The 23,392-nt window shown below is 36.5% G+C and overlaps 1 protein-coding gene across 2 annotated transcripts in view; it reads right to left on the bottom strand.

Annotated features, from left to right (window-relative positions):
- The window catches only part of TRAM1 (translocation associated membrane protein 1), a 35,405-nt gene that overhangs the window by 4,306 nt on the left and 7,707 nt on the right, over positions 1-23,392 (bottom strand). For both annotated transcript variants that reach the window (XM_031013731.3, XM_063709218.1), the window contains exons 2-10: positions 22,271-22,334; positions 20,383-20,504; positions 20,144-20,260; positions 18,517-18,575; positions 16,764-16,848; positions 9,363-9,433; positions 9,152-9,256; positions 5,903-6,046; positions 5,417-5,577 (exon numbers count right to left, since the gene is read on the bottom strand). In XM_031013731.3, coding sequence (XP_030869591.1) covers positions 5,417-5,577; positions 5,903-6,046; positions 9,152-9,256; positions 9,363-9,433; positions 16,764-16,848; positions 18,517-18,575; positions 20,144-20,260; positions 20,383-20,504; positions 22,271-22,334 — 928 coding nt within the window. The remainder of the gene's footprint in view (positions 1-5,416; positions 5,578-5,902; positions 6,047-9,151; positions 9,257-9,362; positions 9,434-16,763; positions 16,849-18,516; positions 18,576-20,143; positions 20,261-20,382; positions 20,505-22,270; positions 22,335-23,392) is intronic.

Here is a 23,392-nt window from a genome sequence, read left to right as displayed (position 1 = left end):
ATCTAGGGGCTCCCTGAGCCAGGGCTGTGACACCCTCTTTGGGGTTTGGTGGTTCCCGCCATCTCCAAGCTCTGGAGATGCCACCACACTCCCCTTGTCCAGTCATGGGTCCCTGCAGCGGAAGCCGCATGCAGTACATCTGGTCTAGCTGCAGCCTCACACAGAGCCAGCACCTGCTGGTGCCTAGAGCTGCCTGCCCCATGGCAACAGCCTGTGTGTCTGGCTGTGCGCAGTGGCTAGACCTTGCATGTGCTCGCCCACACACCCCTGCTGCTCCACATCTGGCTCATGCTTGACAGGTGTAGGATCTGGGCCGGTAGCTTAAGCCAAGCACAGCCTGTCAGGCCAAGTGGGTGGAATGAGCCCAGCGGATGCAAGCAATACTCAGGCAGAAGGTGCCACCAGCCAAAAAGGTTTCCAGCTGGTGAAGTGACACTCCAAGGGTGACATCAGGATCAACGGATCCTCCCACCTCAGCCTCCCAAGTACTGGGACTACAGGCATGCACCACCATGCCTGGCTCATTTTTGTATTTTTTGTAAAGACAGAGTTTCGTCATGTTGCCCAGGCTGGTCTTGAACTCCTGGGCTCAAGTGATCCACCCATCTCAGCCTCCCGAAGTGCTGGGTGCCCAGCCAATTGGTTGAGACTGGTGGGCAGATCACTCGGGTAGAGGAGTTCAAGACTATCCTGGGTAACATGGTGAAATCCCATCTCTACAAAAAACACAAAAAGTAGTGGCATGGTGACATGTGCTTGTAGCCCCAGCTACTCAGGAGGCTGAGGTGGGAGGACTGCTTGAGCCCCCAAGGTTGAGGCTGCAGTGAGCCAAGATCGTGCCACTGCACTCCAGCCTGGGCGACAGAGCAAGACCCTGTTTTGAAAAAAAAGAAGACTCTAGGTCAGAGGGCTTAGTTGGTGAACACTTCCAAACACTTAAATAATAAATAATGCTGATATTACACAAAGGACAAATCTGCCCAACACTTTCTTTACAGCCAGCACAACCTTGAGGTCAAAATCTGACATATTACAAAAAAGGGCTAATACAGGCTGATCTATTATTACATGAACAAAGATGCAAAAATCCTAATGAAATACTGAAAAAGGGAATTCAGCGAAAGTGATGTACAATGGTCTCCCCTTATTTGCAGTGTTGCTTTCCACGGTTTCAGTTATCCACAGTCAACCGTGGTCTGAAAATAGATGAGTACTGTATAATATTTTGAGAGAGAAAAATACCACATTCAATTAACTTTTGCTACAATATGCTGTTTTATGTGACTAATTAATAAATAAAACTTTATCATAGCTAATTAGGAGAAAACATAGTATATACAGTCATGCATCACTTAACAGGCTGTGTTTTAAGAAATGTGTTAGGCGATTTCATCATTGTATGAACATCATAGAATGTACTTCCACAAATCTAGATGGTAGAGCCTACCACACACCCAGGCTATATGGTATAGCCTATTGCTCCTAGGCTAAAAATCTGCATGGCATGTTACTGTATGGAATACTGTAGGCAAATGTAATACAGTGGTAACTATTTATGTATCTAAACATATCTAAACATAGAAATGGTATTGGAGAAATACAGCATTATCTTATAGGACCAGTGTCATAAATGAGTCATGTATACACATATGTTGTACAGCTGTTGACTGAAATGTCATTATTTAGCACGTAACTATATAGTTTGAAACTACCCCTGGTTTCAGGCATCCATTGGGGGTTTTGGAATGTATTCCCCCAGGGAGACTACTGTATTATCACCAACTTGGATGCATGTCAGAAATGCAGAATTATTTTAACATTGATAGTCAATGTAGTCAATGCAATCCACAACATTAATAGAGTAAAGAAAAACTCTATGACTAACTAAATGTTGCAGAAAAAGCATTTCTTAACATTCCATAAGTCATGGACAAAAACTCTTAGTAAATGATGTACAGAAGAGAACTGAATAAAGGGCATCTACAAACCATTCTTAATAATGAAATACCGAAAGGTCTCCCTCTTATATGAGGAACAAGAGTATTCATTTCTTATATTCAATATTATGGTTTAGTCCTAGCTAGTGTAATACAGGAAGAAAATGAAAAGGTATAATATTTATAGATGGTGTAACTGTATATTTTAGTGTAAACTTTAGAATAAGTGAATTAGGAAGATTTTTTTCAGTACATGGATAGTATCTTAAAGAAAACAAATGGCATTACTACGTAACAAATAGTTAAAACTGTTTTTTAAAAAGAGCATGTACATGAGCTTAAAAAAGAAAATATCTGAGAATAAATTTAATGAAAAATGTATGAGATCCCTATACAGAAACCTATAAAATATCTCCTTCGACAACTCTTCCATTGCTTCTTGGCATTTTGGCTAAGATCAAGTGAAGAACTCTTCCAAAAAACAGAAAAGGAAAAAACACTCCCCAGTTCATTCTATGAAGCCAGTATTATCTTGATACTAAAACCAGACAACGATGTTGCAAGAAAAATATACTCCAATTATCCTTTATGAATACAGACACAAAAAAACCTCAACAAAATACTTGCATACCAAATCCATCAAGAGATAAAAAGGATCATACACCATAACCAAGTGAAATTTATCCCAGGAATGCAACGTTGGTTTAACATCTGAAAATCAATCTAATCTATAATACCAACAGAAAAAAATGACAAAACCCCACAAGGTTATCTCAATAGATGCAGGAAAAAAAGCAATTGACAAAATCTAACAGCCTTCCATGATAAAAACAAACTAGGAATCAGAGGGGAACTTCCTCAACCTGATAAAGGTCATTTGTGAAAAACCCATAGCTAACATCATACTTAATGGTAAAAGACTGGATGGATGCCTATCCCTAAGATCAAAAACAAGACAAGGATGTCTGCTCTCACCATTTCTATTCAACACCTGTTGTGGAGGTTCTGGGCAGGGCAATTTGGCAAGAAAATGCAATAGAAAGCATCCAGATTGCCCACCAAAAAAAAAAAACCTATTTGAATAAATAAATTCAGCAAGGTTGCAGGATACAAGATCAATATACAAAAGTGAGTTGTATTTCATGTACACTGGCAATGAAGAATCTGAAAATGGAATTAAGAAGATGGTTCTATTTTACAACAGCATCAAAAAGAATAAAATAGGATTAAATTTAACGAACTGCAAGATGTATACACTGATAAATATAATTGAAAGAGATTAAAGATTTAAACAAACAGACATTTATGTTCATACTCTGCAAAGCAACCTACAAATTGAAGATAATCCATACCAAAACCCCAGCTGGCTTTTTTGCAGAAACTGACAAACTCATTATAGAATTCATATTAAAATGGCTGGGCAAGGCAGCATGTGCCTGTAGTCCCAGCTACCTGGGAGGCTGAGATGGGAGAATCCCTTGAGCCTACAAGTTCAAGTCTAGCCTGGGCAACATAGCAAGATCCCGTCACTTAAATAAAAACTCATATGGAAATGTAAGAAACCCAGAATAACCAAAACATAAAATAGAACAACAATGGGGACTCACATTACCTGCTTTCAAAACTTACTACAAAGCTACAGTAATCAAGATCGTGTGGTTCTGGCATAAGAATCGACATACCAATAAATGCAATAGAATTCATGATCCAGAAATAAACTTTTCTTAAAAATGATTTTTGACAAGGGTATCAAGACAGTTCAAGTGAAGGAGTCTTTTTAACAAATGGCACAGGGACAACTGAGTATCAAGATGCTAAACTGAGTGTAAAATAGTATAACCACTTCAAAGAACAGTTTGGCGGTTCCCTCAAAATGTTAAACATAGTTACCGCATGACTCGGAAATCCCACTCCTATGTATGTACCCTAGAGAATGAAAACACATGTTTGAACAAAAACTTGCACCTAAATGTTCACAGCATCACGATTCATAATAGCCAAAAAGTAAAAGGCACTCAATATCCATCAAATGATGAATGGATAAACAAAATATGGTATATATCCATCCAAAAGGTTCCATACAATGGAATATTAATTGGCTGTAAAAATAAATGAAGTCTTTCTATATGCTATGACATGGATGAACCTCAAAGCATTATCCATTTGCAAAACCACATATCACATGGTTCTGTTTACATGAAATGTCCAGAAAAGGCCAATCCTTAGAGACAGAAAATAGATTAGAGGGTGCCGGAACAGAATGAAGGGGGAAAAGTGAAGTGATGCTAATGGGCATGGGGTTTCTTTTTGCAGTGATAGAAATATTCTGGAATTAGATAGTGGTTTGCACGATTTTGTGAACATACATTAAAAATGACTGAAATGTATACTTTAAAGGGTAAACTTTATGTGAATTACATCCCATTAAAGCTATTAAAAATATTACTTGGAGAAATTAAAGACAACCTAAATAAACAGAGGTATATATCATGTTAATGGGTTGAAACAGTCAATTATCCCTAAATCGATCTACAGATTTGATGTTATTTCAACTTAATATCCCAGCAATTTTTGTGGAAATTGACCAGGTTGTACAATTTTTTTTTTTTTTTCTAAAGAGGCATATGTCGCCCAGGTTGGAGTGTAGTAGGGCTTCACAGGCATGATCACTGTGCACTGCAACCTTGAACTCCTGGGTTCAAGTGATCCTCCTGCCTCAGCCTCCTGAATAGCTGGACTACAGGCAACCCCCACTGCACCCAGATCAAGTTGTACTCAAATGTATTAAGAAAATGCAAAGGGCCAAGCCTTGCTGGGACAAACTTGAAAAAAAAAAAAAAAAAAAAAAGCAGGGCTGGAGGATGTAAATTATCAGGTATTAATACTTACAAAGGAGTAAACCGGAGTGGACATATTCTAAAAACTTCCTGTGTTACAGTTCTAAGCCTAATACCACATACACACTGAAAAAATTAACTGTAATATCGATGCATTTTCAATTTTTGCAAAAACCATAAGGAAAAAAGAGGTTAAATGAAGGCTTTAAAGACAAAAAATCAAGCAATCAGAAGTTATAAAAAAAAGCTATTCCACTTGGGACAAATGGGCAGATGGGAAGAGGTTGTGAAGAGCTTTTTAAAATGTGAATAAGACGCTTGAAAACAAACTACCATCCTCTAGTTTAGTTATTCACTAAACCTGCCCATAAAGTTTGGTCTAAAGTAGCTCGAGGTAACCAAGCATGGAAAACTTGTTAAAGAGAAATTTGGTGGACAGCTTTTGAGGGGAGTAACTGAGTTTCCTCACCCAAGGGATCACCCAATTGTGGAATGCAGTAAGATTACTTTGCCTCTAATTTTGTTGAAAAGCAGAATAGTATTTTCTTTATAAGACCTTAAAACTAATAAATAAGATCCCACAACAAATTTTTTAAAAGTTTTCTACTTCCATGAGTTTTTCATTGCTTACTGAATACAAACCTGTTCCTTTTTTAGAAGATCTGCCTTTAGTTACTGTTGGTTTCTTCTTCACAGCTGGTGCCTGAAAAGCAGAATGTTCCCTCCACCTTCGAAGCTGAAAATTAATGAACTTCCACATCATGAATGCTTGAGTAACGCAAATGGATGCCAGAACAGCGATTCTAAGAAATATTAATAAATAAAAAGTTAGTGTATAAAAAACAATGCCACTGAAAACATTCTATCATCTTTCATAGTATTTAGTAATAATTCCCACTCAGTTGAGAAAATTGTATTAATAATCATTGCATTAATAATTTATCCTAAAAGTTAAATGCTTTAGTACTTCACTTTAGACATGTAAAATAGCAACGGGTATGAAATAAAATCAAATGAGTATTTTCCCCAACCTCATATTCATCCTTTTTTAGATGATTCAACGTAGAGAAACTGATAATATATATTATCTAGCTGTATAAAGTGAAAAAAATGTTAAATTGATCGTACCTAACAGCTAACACATTGAAGTTTCCAGTACTGAAATCCAGCTTCTGATTCTCTGCTCTTGCAAGGCCAAAACCAACAGTCAGTACTGAAAGAATTAAAGTCAGAAGTCGTCCCAAAACAAAAAGAACTGCCCACAGAGAAAATCTGCAAGAAAAAGGCCATAAGTCAAATTCCTGAAATCTCAAAAACAAGATTCTATTAGAAATTAGATTCCTAAGTTGGGCGTGGTGGCAGATGCCTATAATCCCAGCTACTTGGGAAGCTGAGGCAGGAGAATTGCTTGAAACCAGAAGATGGAGGTCACAGTGAGCAGAGATCGCGCCACTGCACTCCAGCATGGGCAACAAGAGCGAAACTCCATCTCAAAAAAAAAAAAAAATAAATAAATGAAGAAACTAGATTCCTATTAAGTAAAGGCATATTAAAATAGCATTTCCTATTCTGCAAAAAAGAATTTTGTGTCAAATATCTGGGAAAGGCTATATATCACACTCAGAGAGATATAACACATATTAGCTTATTTAAATTTCTAAAAAAATCCAGGAAATAAATGTTTAATTTTCTGTTTAGCTTATCTCTTTTCTTGTATAAGAACTATTAATATTCCTCAGAACTACTAGTATTCAGAATAATTTTGGAAAATGCTGGACAAAACAAACCAAAAAAGCTGTGTTATAAAGAACAGGATGCCCAATTCTCATTTAAGAGTCCCAGTTTTTGGCACAAGACAGGGATGCCCTCTCTCACCACTCCTATTCAACATAGCGTTGGAAGTTCTGGCCAGGGCAATTAGGCAGGAGAAGGAAATAGAAGGTATTCAATTAGGAAAAGAGGAAGTCAAATTGTCCCTGTTTGTCGATGACAAGATTGTATAACTAGAAAACCCCACTGTCTCAGCCCAAAATCTCCTTAAGCTGATAAGCAACTTCAGCAAAGTCTCAGGATACAAAATTGATGTACAAAAATCACAAGCATTCTTATACACCAATAACAGACAAACAGAGAGCCAAATCATGAGTGAACTCCCATTCATAATTGCTTCAAAGAGAATAAAATACCTAGGAATCCAACTTACAGGGATGTGAAGGACCTCTTCAAGGAGAACTACAAACCACTGCTCAATGAAATAAAAGAGGACACAAACAAATGGAAGAACATTCCATGCTCATGGGTAGGAAGAATCAATATTGTGAAAATGGTCATACTGCCCAAGGTAATTTACAGATTCAATGCCATCCCCATCAAGCTACCAATGACTTTCTTCACAGAATTGGAAAAAACTACTTTCAAGTTCATATGGAACCAAAAAAGAGCTCGCATCACCAAGTCAATCCTAAGCCAAAAGAACAAAGCTAGAGGCATCATGCTACCTGACTTCAAACTATACTACAAGGCTACAGTAACCAAAACAGCATGGTACTGGTACCAAAACAGAGATATAGATCAATGGAACAGAACAGAGCCCTCAGAAATAATGCTGCATATCTACAACCATCTGATCTTTGACAAACCTGACAAAAGCAATGGGGAAAGGATTCCCTATTTAATAAATGGTGCTGGGAAAACTGGCTAGCCATATGTAGAAAGCTGAAACTGGATCCCTTCCTTATACCTCATACAAAAATTAATTCAAGATGGATTAAAGACTTACATGTTAGACCTAAAAACATAAAAACCCTAGAAGAAAACCTAGGCAATACCATTCAGGACATAGGCATGGGCAAGGACTTCATGTCTAAAACACCAAAAGCAATGGCAACAAAAGCCAAAATTGACAAATGGGATCTAATTAAACTAAAGAGCTCTGCACAGCAAAAGAAACTCCCATCAGAGTGAACACGCAACCTACAAAATGGGAGAAAATTTTCGCAACCTACTCATCTGACAAAGGGCTAATATCCAGAATCTACAATGAACTCAAACAAATTTACAAGAAAAAAACAACCCCATCAAAAAGTGGGCAAAGGATATGAACAGACACTTCTCAAAAGAAGATATTTATGCAGCCAAAAAACACAAGAAAAAATGCTCATCATCACTGGCCATCAGAGAAATGCAAATCAAAACCACAATGAGATACCATCTCACACCAGTTAGAATGGTGATCATTAAAATGTCAGGAAACAACAGGTGCTGGAGAGGATGTGGAGAAATAGGAACACTTTTACACTGTTGCTGGGACTGTAAACTAGTTCAACCATTGTGGAAGTCAGTGTGGCAATTCCTCAGGGATCTAGAACTAGAAATACCATTTGACCCAGCAATCCCATTACTGGGTATATACCCAAAGGACTATAAATCATGCTGCTATAAAGACACATGCACACGTATGTTTATTGCAGCACTATTCACAATAGCAAAGACTTGGAACCAACCCAAATGTCCAACAACAATAGACTGGATTAAGAAAATGTGGCACATATACACCATGGAATACTATGCAGCCACAAAAAATGAAGAGTTCATGTCTTTTGTAGGGACATGGATGAAACTGGAAACCATCATTCTCAGCAAACTATCGCAAAGACAAAAAACCAAACACCGCATGTTCTCACTCATAGGTGGGAATTGAACAATGAGAACACATGGACACAGGAAGGGGAACATCACACTCCGGGGACTGTTGTGGGGTGGGGGGAGGGGGGAGGGATAGCATTAGGAGATATACCTAATGCTAAATGATGAGTTAATGGGTGCAGCACACCAACATGGCACTTGTATACATATGTAACAAACCTGCACATTGTGCACATGTACCCTAAAACTTAAAGTATAATAATAATAAAACTAAAAAAAAAAAAGAGTCCCAGTTTTACTTTTTTCAGACAACTTTGCACTCTTTACAAGTTACACCTCTCCAATTCTGTTTTCAGTTCAATTTCACCATCAATATATTTTAGTTATCTATAAGGCTAATTATCTATTGTTTCACTTTCTTCTGAGAGTTCACTTCTCTATCACTCCTCCAAAAGAAAAACCATGCAACAAACAAAGTAAAAGTTATAACAGAAAATTAAACCCAAGAAGCCTTCAAAATTGCAAGATACAATACAGTATCTCTCTAGCTGAGAAAGCCTCCATTTTAGAGAGTAAAATACAGTCTGAATTGCTAAATAATTTCGTTTTATTTAAAGCGGCTACTGATCGCTTAAAAAGTTCATATAATGGCCTAAAGCATGGATCTTGGCAATGTTAGGCACTGACTTCAAATACCTAGTACACGAGAAATAGAATGGCTAAACAACTTACCCTTTCTGATACTTTTCATTGCTAAAATAAAACAGGCGGGAAATGTGGAAAAGAAATTCAACAAAATAATGTAGCACCAGAAGAACAAGTCCTAGATGATTCAAGCTGTTGAAAGAGCAAATTAAAAATGGGAATATTAATTATCAATTAAGACAGATCAGCATACTATCTGCCCAGCCTACTTACACACCCATGAAATATCCCAACTCACTTCAAAAGGTAAGCTCCAGCAATGTGGAAGAGGTAAAGACCAATATAGACAAGCTGACGAGGAATATCTTCCTGTAAAAAAATACATTATAGATTAAAACATGCTAAAACATTTCCTTTCCTTTTTTTAAGAGGTGTGGTCTTGCTATGTTGCTTAGGTTGGTCTCAAACCCTTGGACTCAAGAGATCCCCCAACCTTGGCCTTCCAAAGGGTTAGGATTTCAGGCGTGACCCACTGTGCTTGGCTCATTTCTGTTCTTTAAGTGAAAAATGTAGAAGTAGGAGATCTGAAAGCTATTCTGCTCCCACCCCACCCCAATCTCTCATCAATTAGGTATATAGCATTAGCAAGTCACTTAACCTCTGCTGGCTTCAGTTATTTCATCCATAAAATGTGAATACTTAGATTTGCTTCAATCAGATAAACTCAAAATCCCTTTTAGAGCTAAGATCTATGGCTCTTTTTTCTAATGAATGTGTATTAAATGACACAATATTAATCATAGTTACATGCTGACAATTTGATGTTCCTCTAATATTAAAATTGTTATGTTTATAGTAGTAGAGACACTTCTGTTTAACTAAAATAGGATTCACATTTTCAGCTCATGCTTTAGTCCCTTGTCAGTCATTACAACAAGTTTAACATTTTGTATTCTCATTTATACTATTCCTTAATTGTATATTCTTTTTCCTCAATTACTTTGCAAGCCCAAGTACCTAGATTTTATTTTTACTTCTTTTTTTCTCCCACAGTTATCTAGTTGAGCTGGTTATCTCAGAAACAGTATTTTTAGAAAACACAAGTCAAGACCCACTAGTGGGGCCAGGTGTGATGGTTCATGCCTGTAATCCCAGCACTCTGGGAGGCCGAGATGGGAGGATCATTTGAGGCCAGGAGTTTGAGATCAACCTGGCCAACACAGCAAGACCCCGTCTCTACAAAAACTACAATTAGCTAGGCGTGGTGGTATGCAACTGTAGTCTCAGCTACTCAGGAGGCAGACACGGGAGGAGCATCACTTGAACACAAGAGTTCGAGGTTACAGTAAGCTATGATCATGACACCGTACTCCAGCTTGTGTGACAGAGCAAGACTCTGTCTTTTAAAAAAAAGACCTACTAGTGGATCATGAAATCAATTTAGGGGTCACACCAGCATCTTTTAAGACATGAAATAAAATAGAAAATGTGGCCAGGCACCATGACTCACACTTGTCATCCCAGCACTTTGGGAGGCTGAGACAGGAGGATTGCTTGAAGCCAGGCGTTTGAGTCTAGCCTGGGCAACAGAGAGAGTCCCCATCTCTACAAAAAAATGTTTTAAAAATTAGCCAGGCATGGTGGCATGTGCCTGTAGTCCTAGCTATTTGGGAAGCTGAGGCAGAAAGATTGCTTGAGCCCAGGAGTTCAAGGATGCAGTGAGCTAGGATTGTGACTGCACTCCAGTCTGGGCGGCAGAGCGAGACTGTCTCAAAAAGAAAAAAAATAGAAAAAATGCTAGAGTATATAGCACATTGTATTATGAAAATTGTATTCCACATTTTACACACACACAAACACACAATGAATTATGATGTAAAAAGTTTTTCATCTTTGGTTGCAGTAAAAATGTTTACAAAACACTGACAGTGATAAGCTCAACAGGCCAGCCTACTGACTGATGAAACACCTATACCTCATTTCTAATTTCCTTTGTTGTAGCAGTTTTCTTCGTATGTATATTTACAAGGATTATATTAGTCTAGTTAGTACTATTCATGTTCTACAGCTACTAATTAGAACGATGGAAATGGTGGGTTGCTGCTGGCAGGCTGAACTGTGTTCCTCTGCAGCCTCACTAAACTTATCTCTTGCATTTAGCACAGTTGAGTGCAGGTCTACTGGTCCTCCATTTCTCTGTGTTTCAGTACTGAGAGCTACTTCACCAAATCTTTTGAGTAGAGATTTTTTGAAGTCTAGTTTTGAAATGGAAAACTCTTCTCTAGTAAGCATGGCACAAAGATCAAGTTTTAGGTAGAACATAAGACAGTCTGAATATTACTATTTATAGTACTGTATTTTGGGACTCTTAGGAAAATTGATACCAAATTTACAGTCATTCTTCCAACGGAAGAGAGAAGTATCTCTGAAAATAGACAGTCTTAAGATCCTCTCTACATAATTTGTAAATTTCCAATGAAATATTTCAGCTTACAAAAGGAAGGAGAAAGGGTGTTGAGATAACATGCAACCACAAGGGAACCTCTCTTCTCCCGTTATAATAATCTCAGAAAAGCTCACTTAGTATTATCAATGCAATTTGATGTACAATGCATGTAGAAGTGCCACTATATATATATGCCAGTGTTTCCCAGTGTGGTGTGTACATTGGTACTGAACAAAATGATTGCAGACAGTACACAATGAAATACTTTTATTTAACTGTAACTAAAATTTTAAATAAAGTGGTGGATCACGCCTGTAATAATAGCCCTTTGGGAGGCTGATGCAGGTGGATTGCTTGAGCCCAGGAGTTCGAAACCAGCCTTGGCAACATGGCGAAACCCCATCTCTAAAAAAATACAAAAAATTAGCCAAGCATAGTGGTGCATGCCTGTACTTCCAGCCACTTGGGAGGCTGAAGTAGTAGGATTGCTTAAGCCTGGCAGGTTAAGGCTGCAGCTGCAGTGAGCCGTGATTGTGGCCACTGCACTCCAGCATGGGTGATAAAGCAAGACCTTGTCTCAAAACAAAACAAAACAAAACAAAAACCCAAAATATTTTGTTATTTAATATACCTTAATAATTAAAATGTCAAAAGTATGAATTAGTAGTATGTGAATATGGTAAAGCAGGAAGGTGGCACATAAATGACTAGGTATAAAAAATATTGCCATATTCTTTCATATGTGTTACTCAATGCTCCAAATTTCAGAGGAGAAAACAGACCAAGAAAACCCTTAAAACTTATGAGGGAAGCGTTTTAGTTTTTAACTGCTGATTGAACTCATTTCATTGCATAAAAACTTGGGTAAGGCAATGTAAAAAAAAAAAACTAATTTGCTGGAAAAACTATAATGTAATGTAACTACTTAGGAGGATTTTTTTTTTTAATTTAAAAGAAATACAAGTAAGTTTTTAAATTCACACTGGTCAATTAGCAGAGAACCTAAGCTGCCTACTCTTTTCTTCTCTGACAAGACTAAAAACACTCTTATAAATTACAAACAAACTACAATTCAAAAAGCCATTCCATTTCTGATCTTTTGTCTTTAAATTTCAACCCAATTAGGTGGAGCGCAGTTATGCTTGACATTAGCTAAGGAAAAATCCATAGAGTTTCTTTCCTAAGTTCAGATTCAACTTTGTATCTTAGCCCCATACCTCCTTTTTAAAAAATAGAAACATGGTCTCACTATGTTACTCAGGCTGGAGTGCAGTGGCTATTCACAGGTGCAATTATGGTGCACTGTAGCCTCCAACTCCAGGGCTCAAGTGATCCTGCTATCTCAGCCTCCTGAGTAACTGGGACTACAGGCATGCACCACTGTGCCCAGTAGCCTTTCCTTTTGGATAGTCAACCGAGTCAATAATAATAGAGGGTAAAATGACATCACTAGGTTCTATCTTCACAACCATCAAATGCCTATGCAAAAGTTTTAAAAATAGTTATCTATTGCTTTCAAAAAGGATTATCAAGAAACCTTTTTCTAAGTAATGGTCCATTCAGCTTTGCACAAATTGACTAGTGTATCTAAAGCAGTGTTTGTACACTCAAAGCTTACCACAGAAAAAGTAAATTAGTAAGAGAATGGGTAAATACTTGTGTCACTTACTAGCTTAGGGACCTTAGGCAAGCTAATTAATCTCTCTGTATAATGGGGATAACAACAACAATAATACAAAAAAAAAAAAAAGACAGCGATGAGTAGAATACCACAAGGGGTAGTAGGAATTGTGGCTAACTTAACAAACACCCTACATAAAGGTATTCCGAAATGATTACAAAAAATACATGGAAGTAGGGGTAGTGTACCATGAGTTTTATTTTATTTTTTAGAGATGAGTCTCATTACATTGCCCAGGCTGGTCTCAAACTCCTGGAATCAAGCCATCCCCTTGCCTCAGCCTCCCGAGTAGCCAGGACTACAGGTGTGTGCCACCATGCCTGGCTTACTATGATTTTTAAAATGATAAATTGTATCTAGAAAATGGCTACTTTTTAGTATTCCTGTGGTAGGCCAGCCTCCCTCAATGTTCTCCATTTCCTCTGGGGTTACAGCCCCGATGGCACGGTGTTCACATGTCTGAGGCCAACAACAAAGCCTTGCCTAGCACCAGCACAATGGTCTCTGGATGTACACATTTACATGGGTTGTGGGGGAAGGGAGAGAACAGAGAAGGCTGGGTGAAATCATAACAAATTCTAAAATCGTAAATAACTTCAAGTGCCATTTTCAGTTGTTGTTCCAACATCTGTTTATTAAAAAATATAACATACTTTAAAAAATTTATTTTTATAAAAAACACATTTCTTGACTACTCTATACAGAAAAATAATCAAAGCTAAATATCAAATATATGCCCCAAATATAAGGCAAAGATCTACCCCCAAACCCCAGATGGTACATCTTATAATTAAATCTTTACAAAGCTCTGCATTATAGAGCTCTGTATTAATTATCTTGAACAAATAAATGTTTGCGTAAGACACATACACCCGAAAACTTCAATCAATGTCATTTTTAAAGGTTTATAAGGTCTAATGAAGGAACCAGTGAGACAGAAGTAAAGATGACGTCATGATGTGGAAAAAATGTCATCAGATTTAAAAAAAGTGGTTCTAGTGATGATGAATGACAGATACTAACATCAAAGTTGCATATGAAAAGTGTAATGAAACTTTCATGAAGTAGGAAGGGGGAAAATACTATTTCTAATACTTTATATGATATGCAATTATAGGTATGTATAATTATATGTATGTATAATTAAACTAAAATTGAATATTAGAAATAAAACATCTGGCTATTTCATGACTTCCCTAAAAGCTCATATATTCAAGCTGTCTAAGAAATATTTTGAATCTTCTCATGGGCAAAATGGAGAACTGTTTATATACACAGTATATGTAATTTAAGTTTTCTCTTTGAAAGAAACTAAGTTATTTGTGACTAACACACCTCTTGAACTGCTACTAACAGCGTTCCTTTCTTTCCTATTTGTCTGTATGATTGGTTCAAAACAATCACTGTACTAGTTTCTTCCAGTAAAGAGTTCCAAAAATAATTTTCATAGAGTAAATTTTAAGAAACTGTTTAACACATATGCAGCTGCTACTTTCAAATTATGTTAATTACTTGAAACAGTTACTTTCAACTGTCATATGCAGGTGTTAAAAATAGTTTCAGTTAAGTTCTGAGTTATGCAAATTATTCCATAAAAATTAGATTGCATTTCTGGAGAAGTGCCATCTGGCAGGAACTGGTAAGAAAAGAGCTTCAGGAACTAAAATGAACAATTACTTTGAAATGTCCCTTCTTACTTACCATAGTCAATGAAGAAGATATACACATGGATTAATAATGAAATCCAGAGGTATTTGTTAATGAGTATACAAATACCTTAAGAAGGCTTTAAATATCTGAGCCATGCTACTAAGACATCAAGAAACTATGATACTCTCAGTAGCGCTGTCCAGTAGAACTTTCTGCAGTCATGGAAATGTTCCATATCTCCTCTGTTCAAAATGGTACATACTAGCCACAGTAGCTAATAAGCACTTGAAATGTGGCTACTGGGGCTAAAAAAGTCAATTTTGTTTTTGTTTTTGTTTTTTAAGTTCATGTAGATGTGACTAGTAGTTAGCATTTTGGACAGTACAGCTCCACAATATCTATGATTCACATTAGGAGCTTACTAAACATGGAAGGGCTACTGGAATCTGGGCCTAACAATTTTATCTGAAGACAGTTCTAAATCAAGGGTTTAAAAATAAAAGGTCTTCATCCTATTCCTTACAATCAATATAGCTGGAGAAACAATCTACTTTATAAAAGAAATCAGCATAAAAAGAACTTAAGTACCATAGCATATGGGCTTTAATTTGGTGCTGTTTTCTAATCCTAGCAGACAACACGAGTAACGACAGATACACAGAACACAGACACGAAACAGTAGGAAATCAAGTGCCTAGTCCATGAATTAACTATTTGTAGCACACATAAAAATAGTGTTTTATGGCTTTTGAGTAGGCAAAGATAAACTAGTCACCAGACTGGCTGTCACACTTTTACTCCAGGTTTCTCAAAGGGGATTTAAAAAAAAAAAAAGAAATTTTAAATGCGGAAAAATGTAAACATATACACAACAGACAGAAAAGATTCTGACATACCTGTAACTCAATCATTATTAATAAACGATCAAACTTGTTTCATCTATATCCCTCTTCACTTTCCTTCACCTGGTATTATTTTGAAGTAAAATCCCACATAGGATTTCATATATGAGAATTAAAAAAAAAAAATCTCCCAGAAAAAAGGGAAATGAAAGTACTTGATTAATTTATCCGAGGGAAGAGGTGTTCCAGGAAAAAGAAGTGATGTGCTGGGATTACAAAACTAGAGACTATCAGTGTGCATGAAGCATAAGGAGTAAGCAGAGAAAGAGGTCCCTGAGAAAAGATGGTGGCGATGGGAGAAACTCTCAGGGCACAGTTGAGCAGCATTACTCTAGTTTAAAGTAACAGGGAGCCAATACAGGTTTCAGAGGAGAAAGGGTAAAGAAAATGACTTTTGTGATAGCATGGAAGCCTGACTTCAGAAGCACTGAGGGTAAAACTAGGAAGGAGGATTTTGCAGTGCTCCAGCAGTTTACTTATTTGTTCAAATAAAACAAACAAATATCCTTTCCACATGCTAAAAAGGGAATGCTCTACCCATTTCAAGAGAGGCTTTGCTGGTGAATATTTAAATATATTTTACTTTTTTTTCCAATACTGAATTTTGCTTTAGGACTTACACACAGAACTGTTAGTTGTAATGTGACTAATCCTTTTTGGCTCACTTGTGAAATAATTTGCTAAGAATATCAGTAAGATAAAACAAATATTACATTTAAAAATTTGTTTAAATTTTAATTTACATTACCACTAACATAATTTTAAGACAAGCCATTAACATATCAAATGTAAAAAATCTAAGCTAAAATACTGACTGAAGGTTTTTTTTTTTTTTTTTCAAGAAATGCTTAAGGATTTTAGGCTTTGTGGAAAGGGGGTTGGTGGGAGAATGATGGGGTAAGAGTTGAGGTAAGAAGAATGGAGGAAGGGCAAACATGTAAGAAAATACTTAACTTTAGAAAAATTTTTCAAAAAAAAAACCGACAAGACATTTTTTAACACTACAAAATCCCAGCTTACTTTTTTGGTTTTCTGGAAGTAGAGTTCAGGAAAAGCATGAAGCCAGTAAGCCAGCTGTGATACGTAGAAAAACTTCATTTGAAATCTGTACAACACAAGAAAATGAAGAGTACCTTTTAAAGCATAATTTTTTAAAAAAACAGTAAACAAATACTGGAAATCAAGATATACTAAGTAACTACCTTTGTGTCATCATTCCATACAATATCTGTGCACCTTTAAACAACTCTTCAACAACCGCTTTCCCCATCTCCCTGTGACAGTCCCACCATTGGACAAGACCCCTGGATTAAACAGCAGGCAAAGATACTATCTGCAGAAAGCTATTGACATGTAAGCCAGTTGGGAGGAGTCAGAGACCCTATTAGTTCATTAATACTGACTAGTATGTCATGTTAGCTACTGAAAACATAACCCACATGTCTATACAGTTTCATCAAGAAGGGGAAAAAGACTGACACAAAAGCAAAGGCTCACAGATTAATAATCACCTGAAACTGGAATAATCCCAATTTCAAATATCCTCTTTTTTTTTTTTTTTTTCTTAGGCAAATATGGTAACTGTACCTGGTTGGAACATGGAGAAAGCCCCAAATAAATGGAGGCAGAGCTAGGATTAAAGACAGTCAGAATAAGGCACACGAGGGCTCTTCAGGAGCTATATCATAATCAGTCTAGAACCAATACTCTCCTCTTGACATTATATCCCTCTAGCCCTTCTGCTTCCTCTTTATTCTCCCTTCTCCTTCTCCTCCAGAAGTCTAAAATACAAAACACAAAGCCAACCTAATTTCTTGGTGGGGGGGGTGGAGGGAATACAGTCCCACATAAATATAATATTTACAAAGTTCGTTGAACTAATAAAACTTTAGAAATCAGAGTATGATTCAGTAGAGTGGGTATTACTGCTAGACTTAAAATACCCACAGTCAGGTTATTCCCTTCTTTCCTTCGTATCTTCTCCCTTCTCCAATTCTCACATCACAATGTATTTACTAAATACTGTGTAGGTGACAAGCACCTGCAATGTACCTGGCACAATGAAGGATATAAAATAGTTTTTACTGCTACCAAGGCACATATAGTCTTAGTGGGTATGGGCACAATACAAGACTTACAAAAATGAGACAATTATAGAACAATCAAAACAATATATAGACACCACATCAAATATCTACCAAAATGACAAATTTGGGGATACAAAAGACCAATACAGGCTAAAATAGCAAGGAAAATTAATATAGAATAGTTGTACTGAGCTGGGCTCGAATAATGAATTATTCAGACGTCTTTGTAACCACTGAGCACTTTAACCCGGCAGCACTGTACAGACTAGAGAAATAAAAAAGAAACAATTCCTAACCTCAAGAAGCTTATAATAAGAGAAAGAAAGGAAGATGTGAAAAGAGACAGGGGGTGGGGACAAAGAAAAGGAGCAAAAATATAGAGAAGATGGAGTCATAAAAAGGAGAAAGGATGAGTGAAAAGAAGGGAAAAGAAGCGAGTACCAAATTAAGTTATGTTAAAATCAGTTGTCTCAAGCTTACAAAGATGTTGAAAAGATTAGAATAGAAACATTAAAAAAAGGTACACAGCTTTTTTTTTTCTTACGGCAGTGGGACTGTCAAAGACATATTTTCATCTATTTTATGCATTTGCCTAAGGTCCTAAAGAGAATAACAAGAATGAATTCTGATTAATAGTGACATGACCATGGTCCTTAACAAAGAAAGGGCTGCTAAAAATGACTTACGTCATCAGGTTATGGGGATAAGCCCTCCATAAGATAGTTGGGTCTGAGATGTAGTTTTCCTAAGAAAGAAGATAGAAAAATTAACCTGTGAGCATAATGCAAACTTCTTGGAAAATAAGACATTACTTTCATTTCTCAAACATTTACAGGTCCCCATACCAGGTTGCAAAGAACCCACTAATGTCAAAATCCTTAGTTGTTTTAGTTATTTTCAAGCCAATTTGAGTTGGTTACTTGAGCAAAATGAAAATCAATGATAGAAATGAGATATGGAATCAAGTAAGACATAATTCCTGGCCCTAAAAAATCTTTCAATCCTATAGAATAAAAATACACGTACACAAACAAACATAAAACCACCAATAAGAGGCACAACAGTGACCAGGAGAGAAGAATTTTGTCTTAGGTATTCAGAAGATTTCAGGAAAAGTTTGTAGCATCTGACAGGAGACAAAGGATCAGGGTGCTACCGAGTTTTATGGAATTACGTCAATAAAATACTGCCCCAATTTTTTTCTTAGATAATCAGATCTACTCAGTGAGAATTACTGCATATGTAAAAAAAAAAAAAAAAAAAGATTAAAAAATAAATAAAATCTAAAGTGATTTTTGTAAGAGTATTTTCCCACAGAAGTATAACTTTTATGTTTTTTAAAAAAAAATTTATAATAGTTTTTAAACTAAAATTTACATATTACCTATAAAGTATTATTAAAGCAGCACAGTAAAACGGAATGAGCAATGGAAAAAAAGGCTGAGTTTTAGTCTACTTCCAACATGAAGTGCTTTACCCTGGAAAACTCACTGTTATTCATCTCTAATATAGTGATTAGAAAGAATTATGTGTCTGACAAACTCAAAAGTATGTAAACTATGGAACACCATATAAATTTAAGGGATTGTTATCACTAATATTAAAGCAAATACTGCCTTTCTTTTTCTCATTAGTTAGAGTGATACAACTAAAGGTTTTGATTGCCATAACTGAAAAGTTATACAACATTTAAGTAGCTTGGAAAACACTGGGGCTGTTTTTAAAGGAGGAAATGACTGTGAACATTACAACTCATGTAACCTACGCTTTTTGCTGATACAGAGGTATCTGTAAACCACTATAAGATATAAAAGTAAGGCCGGGCTTGGTGGCTGAAGCCTGTAATCCCAGCACTTTGAGAGGCCGAGGCGGGTGGATCACGAGGTCAGGAGTTTGAGACCATCCCGGCCAACATGGTGAAACCTTGTTTCTACTAAAAATACAAAAATTAGCTGGGCGTGGTGGCGTGCGTCTGTAGTCCCAGCTACTTGGGAAGCTGAGGCAGGAGAATCGCTTGAACCCGGGAAGCGGAGGTTGCAGTGAGCCGAGATCATGCCACTGCACTCCAGCCTGGAGACAGAGCGAGACTCTGTCTCAAAAAAAAAAAAAAAAAAAGATATAAAAGTAACATTCAGAGTGACTAAAAATGAATAAGCCTTTCTGAAACAGTAAACATAGTTTAGAATTTTTGCTGTATAAAAAAATACCTAAAACAGATTTATCACTGAAACTCTTAACTTAATACTATTTCATTAGCAGAGTTCCTAATCTTAGATAAGGAAGGAGAACAACAACCTAAGAGGACATACTTACAGAGATGAGAATGAATGTGCCCCAAACACAGGCAAAAAGGTAGAACGCACTAAGCTGACCAGATTCATTAAACTTGCTGTGTTTCGTTTTGGAGAAGTGCATTCGCCTGTTAATTTTCTAAAAATAAAAACAGCCATTAGTAATTAAGAACAAATTATAAATTATATTTAATATATGACTATCAGATTATGGAGAGCTAGTACTTTATAAAGTATAGATTTCTAAGACTGCATACTTACATCCAATATATACTCTTGAATTACGGCATGAATAATTATCGCCACTAGCATGTAGAAGAAAACAGTAGCCAAATCTTTGATGCCATAGTAATAAAGGGACGCTGATTCAGTAGCTTGTTCTTCTGAAGACCAAAAAGGACACAAATACACAAAAATATACACAAGGTTATAAAAACAGCATTAAGTACAACATAGTTATGGAAACAAAGAAGAATAACCTAATAAAAAAGTTCTATATTAACATCATAAATAACGTGGTCTTGGACATCTTGAGTCTTAGAGGGGCAATGAAAATCAAGACTATCTAGAAATCTAAAGCTTTAGAAATTACTTACAAAGACTTGACACATGTTAGTCACAGCCACCAAAGACCAAAAAACAGGGAAGAGGAGGCCACACTCAATAAACTGATATTATCCCAGGGGTATAAATTAGGTTGATAAAGTTATACTTAGCCTATTGACCTATTTTTTTCAAAGGGCTTTTGAAACTTTCTACTTCTACTTTCTAACTACACACTAAATTATGATTCTGATGAAAAAGCTGATTTGACCTGTATTTGATTTAGTTTTGACCTATAAGCAGCAGAGATAAAGGCAACTACTAAAGTTGTTTTTAATCCTTGAAATTGCTATAATTTTTCAAAACAAATCTTTATCATCAAATACTTGTGAACTGCTGACACTTATTCTCAAACTTTATGTTTATGGGGAACATATACATAAAAGAGCTTTATTCTTCTCTGGCATATTCAAATTTCAAAACAGTATTGTAGTTTTGAGTAACCTGATAACTAAATCACTAAATTAAATATTTACAAAACTATACATAACTGAACAAAAACCCAACTCAGGGGCTAGGTGCAGTGGCTCACCCCTGTAATCCCAACACTTAGGGAGGCAAGGATTGCTTGAGGCCCAAATTCAAGACTGACCTAGGTAGTATAGTGAGACTCCATCTCTACAGTAAATTGAAAAATTAGCTGGGCGTGGTGGTGTGCCCTTGTAGTCCCACCTACTTGGGAGGCTGACCTGGGAGGATCATTTGAGCCCAGAAGCTGGAGGCTGCAGTGAGCTATGATCACGCCACAGCACTCCTGCCTAGGTAACACATTTGGCAAGACCCTGTCATCTCTTAAAAACACACATATAAATAACAGCAACAACAACAAAAAACCCCAACTAAATGTGGTATACTACATTATCTTACATTCTAAATAAAAAACTGTGCAGGTTTACTGCCTCAACCAAAAAATACCCCATCCCTCACCCATGCTAGTTAATTTTATCACTGTATTAAATTACAATCAACTTCCAAGAAACACCTAATTTTTACATAGATTAAGAAATAAGATTTTTGAAATAAAACCTAATACTTTGGATGCTATTACCAGATAATTCCTAGAGCTTACTAACACATTTTCTGGAATCAAAATAATTGTTAAAAGTAGAGCACAGGAAAAAGTGAAAATAATCTTAGAAGGATTGATTGCTATTACAGGTCCAAAATGTAACTTACAGAAAAACTAAATCTGCCATTGTGCTTTTAGAAGTCTTGAATGAACAATGACATTTAAACAATTTTAAAAAGATCTTTTCTTATAATTTTCTTAGGAAAAAATCAGAAGGCAGAGAAAGCAAAACAAAATTATTTTATGGAATTTCAAGTCCATTCACAAAAATATATAGTAAACAGAAAACATATATAGGGTAAAGTCAATCAAAAACATCAGATCTTGTATTATAAAATCATCAAAATAACATTCAGTCACATCATGGATGAGATCTCCGACGATTAATTAACGCAGGACCTAGCATTCATGAAAATTTCCAAGTTTGTTCAACTGAACTTCTATTTACGTAGAAAATTCTTAGCGTAAATTACCTACCTGTTGCTGGGAGGGTGACATTGTACTGAAGAGTAACAAAAATGATAGAAGCTTTTGCCGTTATCTACAAAGAAGGAAAAACAAAGATCAAGTCAATTTGTGACCCTCTCCCAAATAACAGATCGGGGCAAAAACATTATAAAATCTGTCCCTAAATCGAAGCACCAAGGGCCTCCTTGTTCCTGTGGAATCCTGACAGACACAATGGAAATTACTGATTGCCAAGGAGCTAATGTAATTCACTAGAGCACTCTTCTGAGGTTTAGGTAAGATTGTGTAATTCATCCTTAATTTTAAGATTTCAAAAGACATTTTCTGCAGTTCCAGAAAACAGTTATTTGACAAATAATGATTCTCTACTCTAGCCCTATACAATGAATAAAAAGTTCCTGTTAAGACAAATTTCAAGTGTAAATTAATAAAATAAAGAGAAGCACAGTTAGCATGAGAAAAGCAGATCAAATATAGGGTCTGTGGTGTGGGTGTGTTAGTATCCCACACACCCAGCAGAGTTAAGTGGTCAATAACTGTTTAACTGACCTGACTACTGGTAAAAGTAAACTGGTCAGAGCAGAAAAATGGAATGCTTACCCAATCTTTACAGGCACCAGGCAAAGTGCTAGACAAAAAAGGACGAGATGAAGATGGATAAAATAATCCCTAATGACAAGGAGCTCCGTGGTGTGAAGAGTACAGGTAAATAAACTGTTATAATACTGTAGAATAAGTGCCAATAGCTTGCACTGTGGGTACTTGGGATAAACAATGAGCTTTGTTGGTTTTTTTCCTGGGGTAGAATGAAATGAAGGAGCTGTGTTTTGCTGGAAAATAGGTATTCCCTAGGTTCACAAAGGGGGATGAAGAGGACAGTACAGATAGAAGAAACAGAGCATGGCAAGATCAAGTAGCAGTGAACACAAGGCCAGGCACACAGGACGCACATCAGGAAGTGTTAGAAAAGACTAGAAACATTATTGAGTGCTAGAAAGGACCCTGTTTTTTGAGCTAAGTAGTTTAGATTTCACTTTCGCACAAGTGGAGAATTTTGAGGACGTGAAAGTTCATTTATGCCTTTTAGAAGGATTGCTCTCTGTGATCTGCTAAGTGGTATCCCAGGCCCCT

Source organism: Gorilla gorilla, chromosome 7 (genome assembly GCF_029281585.2).
Source record: "Gorilla gorilla gorilla isolate KB3781 chromosome 7, NHGRI_mGorGor1-v2.1_pri, whole genome shotgun sequence".
Taxonomy (NCBI): Eukaryota; Metazoa; Chordata; class Mammalia; order Primates; family Hominidae; genus Gorilla; species Gorilla gorilla.
The sequence above is the reverse complement of the archived record's forward strand: the minus strand, read 5'-3'. Positions and strand labels throughout refer to the sequence as shown.